This window comes from Chamaea fasciata, unplaced genomic scaffold, assembly GCF_029207755.1.
Source record: "Chamaea fasciata isolate MVZ Bird 193981 ecotype frontalis unplaced genomic scaffold, bChaFas1.0.hap1 SCAF_3, whole genome shotgun sequence".
NCBI classification, from domain to species: Eukaryota; Metazoa; Chordata; class Aves; order Passeriformes; family Sylviidae; genus Chamaea; species Chamaea fasciata.
The window spans coordinates 112,757,074-112,765,538 of NW_027094088.1; the positions used below are offsets into that span (position 1 = coordinate 112,757,074).

At 50.1% G+C, this 8,465-nt stretch overlaps 1 protein-coding gene across 3 annotated transcripts in view; it reads left to right on the plus strand.

The window, feature by feature from the left end:
- The window catches only part of FZD3 (frizzled class receptor 3), a 63,665-nt gene extending 55,461 nt beyond the window's left edge, over nt 1–8,204 (plus strand). The window contains exons 1-5 of one of the 3 annotated variants that reach the window (XM_066180161.1): nt 231–734; nt 944–2,061; nt 3,997–4,145; nt 4,971–5,204; nt 7,425–8,204. In XM_066180161.1, the coding sequence (XP_066036258.1) occupies nt 4,006–4,145; nt 4,971–5,204; nt 7,425–7,638 (588 nt within the window). In that variant the 5' untranslated portion in view covers nt 231–734; nt 944–2,061; nt 3,997–4,005 and the 3' untranslated portion in view covers nt 7,639–8,204. Of the gene's footprint in view, nt 1–230; nt 735–943; nt 2,062–3,996; nt 4,146–4,970; nt 5,205–7,424 lie in introns of those variants that run through there. The other 2 variants (XM_066180162.1, XM_066180160.1) reach the window with 2 other exon arrangements.
- The last annotated feature ends 261 nt before the right edge of the window (nt 8,205–8,465 follow it).

Consider the following 8,465-nt stretch of genomic DNA (forward strand, 5'->3'; position numbering starts at 1 on the left):
TTTTAAGTCCCGCCGGCGATGGAAAATAAAAGGCGGCGTGTGGGGTTTGAACATTCCAGGTGGACGCATCGTTTCACGCGCGGTGAATGAATCCAACCGCATCCGAGTCTGCACTCTTTAAAGTCGCGGTTCTTTTCCCCCCTGAATATCTGGGCAGTGAAAGAGTCTCAAGTTTTGATGATGAACACGAGTGAGTGAGTTGTTTTTTTTTTTTTTTTGCCTAATTTAAAACAGTTTTTAAAACTCCGTCCCAGTGTTTTTTGGGGTGTTGGAGGTGCCCTGGTGCAAACACCTGATTTTCAGCCCAGCAAGCCTAGGAGAGTCATTTCAAGTTTCATTTTTCCGGTGTTAATCATTATAGACGTCGTTAATTATTACGAACGCCTCGTACCTGCAGGTTAACGTGGTTTCAAACAGGTGCCGTCGCTTAGGATCGATGCGAGTTTAATGGGTGCTGCTCCCTGAATCGGCTGCTTTGAGGTTTAATTTGGAGAAAAGCGTGTAACGATGTTTAATAACCCGCCTCGCCAACGAGCAGGACGTGCTCCCTGCCGCCTGAAAGATTTGCTGAACGCATTTATTTTAATTTTTTATTTTTTTCCTGCTCGGAATTATTTGTGGCCCTCACCACGAGCGCGCTGAGCCGGGAGTTTTTTGCCGTTGAGCGATTTACTGGAATACCTGGGTGGGATTAACGCAGTGAGCAGCCGAGAGCTTCAGCGCTGGAGCCGGTGGTTTGTTTTTGGTTTTTTTTTTGTTCTCGATGAAAAAAAACCCAAAAATTCAAAATTAAATTCCCTTCAGGCCAGAAGTTCTGCCGGGGGGGGAAGACCTGGCCCCTGAGGAGAGGCATTAAATGGAAATATAAATAATTGAACAGCAGAAGGCACCTGAATGTCACCTTCATTAAGAAATGATGAATTTCACCCCTTCTTCCACTTAGTGCCGGACGAGCTCGTGATGAGATAACGAGGAGGATTTTTTGAGAGCTTTGTTTTGCTGGGTAAATTTAATTTATTTTTTTTTTAATTGGGTAATGGTGAATATTTTCGAAGCCCGGGTGGAAATCGCGCGGGTTGGCTACGGAACCACCTCGGGGGCCGTTCTGTTAAATGCTGCAGGAAGGTGTCCGGGTCCCTTCGGCGCGCCCGTGCTTTTCCTGGGGCAGGGCTGGATGGAGAACTCCTCTGAGGAACATCTCCTGATGGTGCTCGTCACATTTCTGCACTTTGATTTTTCCGCCTCCAGCGGCGACAGGACTAAAAATCTGCAATAACGCAGATTATTGAACCGGGGGTTGCTGGATTAAACCGCCGGAAGCCGCGTTGCCCCTCGGCAATAATAATCCCAATATTTCTGGCAAATCCCCCGGACACAGGGCATGATTTGACTTTGGATTTTCAATCTGGGGCGGAGGAAAAACCGGTTCTGGGTGTTGCTCCAGGAGGTTTGCGCCTGTGTTTCTGCATCAGTGCGGGTTTGTAGGGTCAGAGGGGAGCTCTGATTTCCTCTGTCACACGCTCAGAACCTGCCTGTCCCCCACAATTCCTGTTCGAAGCCGTTCCAAAACCCTGCTCTCCTAAGGATGGGATTCCTTCGTGGCTGGTGCACTCTTCCTTCCCTATTGCTTGGATTAAACACTTCTAAGTGGGGTTTTTTTCCCCCCCTCGTTTCAGCGTTCAGCCTTTCTTTTCCTCGCGCCGTCGAGTCCCGTTCTTTTCCCTCACGCCTTTTAGCAAGGAGGGGCCCGTTGTTCCCTGTGAATCCCCAGAGTATTCCCGGAGTATCCCAGCCTCACCCTCCTCTCCGAGAGCACCAGTCCCTGTCCCAAAACAGCTTCCGGGATGCTGGGAGGATTTCACGGGCGTCTCCGCCGCAATTAAACGGCCACAATTAAACCTTTTCGTGCCTCAGCGTCAGGATAAATCTGCTGTTTGTCCTCGGCCCTCGCCTCCGGAGAAAATAAAAGTTTTCAAGGCGGTCGGAAGTCTCAAGGGGTTTGGAGAACTCCCTCAGCTGTGCCAAGAAGCGAGGACCTCTGGTTAAAGGCCGGGTCGTTTGGTGGGTGTTGGAGATCATGGAATCACGGAGTGGTTTGGGGAGGGACCAAAACTCATCCAGCTCCAACCCCGACGCCTCCCACTGTCCCAGGGTGCGCCGAGCCCTGTCCAGCCCGGCCTCGGGCACTGCCAGGGATCCGGGGGCATCCACGGCGGCTCTGGGAATTCTTTTCAAGGGCCACAGCCAGGAATTCCTTCCCAATATCCCACCCAAATTTCCCCTTTCCCAGTGGGAATTCCATTCCCTGTGTCCTGTCCCTCCGTGCCTCGTCCCCAGTCCCTCTCCAGCTCTCCTGGAGCCCCTTTAGGGGCTGGAAAAGGCTCTGAGGATTCCCTGGATCCTTCTCCTCTCCAGGTGAGCGCCCCCCAGCTCCCCCAGCCTTTCTCCCAGTCCTCCCAGTTGCTGGAACTGTTGGAGTTCCACGGTCCCAGCGCGAGCGCAGAGAGTTCGCTCACACCGCCGCGAGTTTGTTCCTTCCCTCCGCGGCTCGGTGGCCTCCTCCAGGCTTGCTCTGGGGAAGTTCCCTTCTCCTCGAAGGTTCAGTTTTCCAGGCGGCTCATCAATTCCAGAAAAAGCCCCCGGGCGTTTGTTTTGCAGCCTCCCTACGGACCCGCCCGGGGAGAAAATCTTCTTTTCCAGACAAACCCTTCGGGTATAATAGAAACCGTTTGGGAAAGCGGATCTTGTGAGCGTTTCCAAGCTCAGCTGAGCTCCCGGGAGAAATCTTGCTGGGTTGGTGAGAACCAGGCACTTGCACCTGGCCCGGAGCCCTGAATTCCCGAGGGAGGGAGGGAGGCAGGGAGACCCTCCAAGGGATGAAGGGTCAGCGTTGGCCATCCATGAAGCTTCCGCCGGCGTTTTTCCCGAGAGCAGCCGCAGCACCTGGTCCTGTATAGGTTAATCCCATCAAAGGAGCGACTCACTCCGATTCGCAGACTAGAAAATATCTCGGGATTATTCAGGGCACGGACAAAAGACCCCAAACAGGAATAAAGGCCAGGACCTCACAGCAGTTGAGCCTTTTGTCTGAGCCAGCCCTGGGCCCTGCAGCTCTCCCGGTCATGCTCCGTGGAGCCAGGGAACAAAGGAATCCTGACCGTGTTTGCTTCGGCTCCGGGCAGGGAGGGATGCTTTAAATGTGTTCCTAAACCTCGGGGTTTTTTCTCACCCGAGGTTCAGGTGGGGTAAAACCCTTTTCCCCTCTGAAAGCCCTGAGCCAGATGCAAGAAGGAAACGGAGTCCTCGAGGTCTTGTTTCTCGAGGTTTCTCGCGTTGTTTATTATTTCTTGTCTCACAATTCTCTCCGAGCCCGGCCGAGGTCTGTTCTGCTGCTCCGACACAGACAGCTCCCCCCTCGATTATCACTGTCAGATAATTATTTATCATTATTATTACAGATAATTATTCCGTCATCCATTCTTTACAGTTCTGTGCCAACGCCTATCCCCTGTACCCTACTCTGACCCAATCTCCTCAACTCCTTTGTGCCACCGTCACCGGGAGATGGAGGCCGGGGGAGAAGAGGAAAGAACTCGGGGCACCACCCCAAATCCTCCATCTCGTCCCCCCTGCACCTGCATGCTGAGAACCCCGAACGCGCAGAATTTCCCGCCCTGGGATAAACTACACGGCCGTCCGCCGCACCCGTGTGACGGCGATTCCGCTCTCGCTGTTGGAGGATTTTCCCCTGGGCTCAAATCACAGAGTGTGTTTTCCTGGGCTCTGTGCCGGGGGTTTACAACCCCCCTGGACAGACCCCAAACTCCCCCCGGACAGATCTCAAACCCTTTTCCTCGGGTCCCAAAAAACCTCTTTGCCGAGGTCTGTGACCTCCCAGGACACCCAAAGGGATGCTCTGGACTCCAACGCCTGAACAGAGGGCTGAGCCAGAGCGGGGCCGTAGAATCTCCCTTTTGTCTCCTTTTCTCTCTCCAGGTGACTCAGATGAGCCGTCCAGATCTGATCTTGTTCCTCATGAAGTACCTGATGGCCTTGGTGGTTGGGATCCCCTCGGTGTTCTGGGTTGGAAGCAAGAAGACCTGTTTTGAGTGGGCCAGCTTCTTCCACGGGCGCAGGAAAAAAGAGTGAGCACGGATGTTTCGCAGATAAACCCTCCCCTTGCTGTCCTGGCAGAGAGTTTTGGGTTGGTTTATTCGTGGAGGCGGGAATGGATGGAAAAGCCACCGCTCAGAATGGGGCAAGGAAGGACCAGACGGGCAGCAGCTCAAAAAATCCCACATTTCTCCCTAATTATCCTTTGTTCCCAGAATCAAATCTGCATTTGTCTGTCTTCAATTAACAACAGTTGTCAAATAAACATTGCAACTGCCCTGCCTCTCGCCGAGGGGTGGAATGGAAACTTTTTATTTACAAATGTGCCTCGAGCCAACTGGATCAGAGCTTCAAATTGAAATTAAGCGCAGGTTCTTCTCACCGTGGTCGCAGCCGAAAGCATTTGTCTCCGCTTTTAACCTTCCTCACGCATTGGCGCTGCGGGGCAGGTTGATAAAGCGACCACGAGGATTTCTTGGGGCTTCTGTGAGGTTGAAATTAATTGAGATTCAGGTTTCGGAGACAATCTGTGCGATTTCCTGGCGGCCATGGGGTGGTACTTTCCTAATAAACGCCGAAAAACCGTTGAGGGCAATAAATTCCGTCCTCCAAGATGTTTTTAAAGCAGATCCACAAAGACAGAAACCTTTCGGTGACTCCCCTGTGGCTTTTGGTCCGTCCCCGGAGGATTCATCTCGGCTAAAATAACCACACCGGGAGGTGCTTCAAAATCGGGGAAAACGGGGATGTCGTGGTGCAAACAGCGCTCTTGTTTGCCGAGCCACGCTCCTTGTTCCGTTTGTAACGGCTCCTTTACACCGCGGTAATTAACGTTAATTATTTCAACTGCTTCTCAGAGCGGTCAACGAGAGCCGCCAGGTGCTGCAGGAGCCGGACTTCGCCCAGTCCCTGCTGAGGGACCCCAACACCCCCATCATCCGCAAGTCCAGGGGCACTTCCACCCAGGGCACCTCCACCCACGCCTCGTCCACCCAGCTGGCCGTGCTGGACGAGCAGAGGAGCAAGGCCGGCAGCGTCCACAGCAAAGTCAGCAGCTACCACGGCAGCCTGCACCGCTCGCGGGACGGACGGTACGAGGGCGGGGAGGGGAACGCCAAAAAAATCCCGGGGTGACCCATGGCTCGGGTGGGAAGGGACCTTCGAGGTCAAGGACCAACGAGGTTCGCTTTCTGCGTGAGCTTTAAGAAATAGATTTCATTAAAATTGAAAAAAAGAGAAAGGCGATCAGGAGATAAAGCAAAGCGCGGCCGGCCGGGTGACTCAGCATTCAGCCAAGTCCACGCTTTGCTGTGTCAGAGTCGTCCTTTAAATACCCTTTCCATGGCATCCATCTGATGAATATTCATATTCTTCCATAAACTCATTTCCATATTCCAGGATCTGTTCCGCATGGTCCCTCCTTGGGTCCGCCTTTTTAGAGCACCTGTGGTTTTTTTGGCTGTGTCTTCGTTATCACCTTCGTTATCACCTCCAGCTCGGGCCTGGGTCCATACTTTCTTCAGAGGGCGGGTGCTGAGAGTTGGTGTCTCAACAGCAGGGTCTCCTTTACATGTTCACTGGGTGTGATTTTAATTAATCAGACAGTTTTAATCGTATTTTATCCATAGCAGGGTCTTCTTCACGTGTCCACTGGGTGTTCTCCCGACCAAACGGACAGTTTAAGCGTCCTTTATCAGTTGCTACTACGCACTAATTTTCTTTACTAACAGCAGAAATAAAACCTTCTACCCTTACCACAAAGTTATAAATCATCCAGCACAGGCATCTTGCGAAAAGCCAGCTTCGTAATATTATAAACATTTATAACACTGGGACGCCTTCCACTGTCCCAGGTTGCTCCAAGCCCCGTCCGTGTGTCCTCAAACAATCCCAGGCGTGGGGGAATCCACAAGCTCTCTGGGCAGATCTTGCGCAGGAGATTGGGCAGGCAGCCACAATCCTGTGAGCCCTAATTCTGCTAAAACCGCGTGTCCCGGCGCGCCTCCTCTCCCTGTCAGTGCCTGGAGTGGAAAGAGGGACAAAAATAAAAACCCGCTCCGCTCTCTTTCCTGAACATCTGTAGGCTCCATAAAAATTTTTAAAAAATAGACAAATGTGGAGACAGAGGCGCAGGGTCTGCCCGTGGCGCCCCTCGCCCTTTGAGGACTTCTGTCGTTAAGGAGCGCTGTGGTGAATATTCAGTAGATGTTAATCAAACATTCTCTTTTTTTTGATCTGTTTTAAGTGTCCCCGATCATCTTATCAATGGGTTTGTTTGGTGGCTGGCTCCACTTAGCCTGAACCAATGTTCTTCCGGGGTTTTGTGGTTCTTTTCATTCGGATAAGAAAACCGGGAAGCGTAACGGGTTGTTTTTATTTTTTATGGAGGGTCACAGGGTGAGCCCCCCGCCCCCCCGTCACTTCTGCCTTGGTGGTTACAAAGAAGAGATTAAAAAAACCCCTCAGGCTTAACCCTCTGGTACAACCAGAAAATAAAATAAACTCCAATTTACAAGACATAACAGAGTACAATCGTACAAATTGCAGCCATGTTAGTATTTGCCAAAAGCCAACTGTATAATATGCATTCATAACATATATATATTACATAGTTTATATATAATATATATATATTATATATTTTATATAATATATGTTATATTTTGTATATAATATATATACTAATTATATGTATAATATTATATTATATATATTGTATATTATATATACTAATTATTATTATATTATATTATATTATATTATATTATATTATATTATATTATATTATATTATATATTATAACATATATAATGCATATATATCTTGTATATTACATATATTTTTCTATTTTATATATTTTATGTATAATATGTAATTTATATATATTATATTATACATATAATAATATATGTGCACATATATTATATACAACATCTATAATATATATAATATTTTATATAATATCTATAAATACACTATATTATATATTTTATATATTTTATATATTTTGTATATTTTGTATATGATATGACATATATAATATATATCATAATATTATATATATTATAGTATTACATACATTATGACATATATACATATATTATAATTTATTACATATATATAATAACACCATATACATTATAATATCTATACCTATGCGAACACAACCCGAGCGAAAGCCGCTGTGTGAAGAGCTGGAACGCTTTTCCCCGGGCCGCGGGGGGCCCTGCAGGAGCGGGGCAGTGACCGAGCCGAGCAAGGAGAAACCTTTCCTCCCTCTTTTCACATCCTCCCGTGTCCCCCCGCGCCAGGTACACGCCCTGCAGCTACCGCGGCGCGGAGGAACGACTACCTCACGGCAGCATGTCGCGACTGACCGACCACTCGCGACACAGCAGCTCGCACCGCCTGAACGAGCAGTCGCGGCACGGCAGCGCCAGGGAGCTGAGCGGCAACCCGGTGCCGCACATCACGCACGGCACCAGCATGAACCGCGTCATCGAGGAGGACGGCGGCAGCGCCTGAGCGGGCGGAGGGCTCGGAGCGCCGGCGGCGCCTTCCGCAGCGGGGCCGGCACCTCGGCCTCTCCTCGGCCGCTGCCTTCGGCGTTCTCCGCGGGCAGCCTTGCCTCGGCCCGCTGGGCAAAGAGCCCGTCGTCTGCTGCGAACCGCCCCGCGGGCGATTATTTATTGGACGGCTTTGTTCCTCAGCAGGCGCGGCTGCTGGGTGCCTTCGTTCTCTCCGCGGGAGCGGACGGGGTCTCTCCTCCTCTTTTCCCTTCTTCTCTCCTTCCCTCTCCTCCCTCCTTCCGCGGGCTCCGTGCGCCGGCCCCGAGATCGCGGCGGTCGGAATCGTTCCGGTGGGATTTGAGGGATGTCGCGGTGGTTGAAGGAATCCCTCCGTGCACCTCCCTCCCTCCAGCGCTGCCTGAGCGAGCTGGCGGCGTTTGGTCACCCGGGGAAGGCCGCAGGATGGAGCGGTTTGGAGAAGGAAAGCCCCCGAGGATCGCCAGCTCCTCCCGGAGAGCTGTCCAAGGCTCACTTGTCCGTAGGAAGAGAGAGGCAGGGAAGAGTGATGATGATTTTTTTTTTTATAGAACTCGTACTGTCCTTCCTTTTTTTTTTTTTTTTTTTTTTTTTTTTACAAAAGACTGTTTAAATTTTCTACTCGTTCACAACTTCTGTAGGAAGAGATGGGTTTTAAAAGCGGTCTCCTAGATAATATTCAGCCGCTTATTGTGTAGAGTCGTGTACGGAAGCTGAGATTGCCTGTTCCTGATGGAAAAAGGGAAGGAAAGGAAAGGAAAGGAAAGGAAAGGAAAGGAAAGGAAAGGAAAGGAAAGGAAAGGAAAG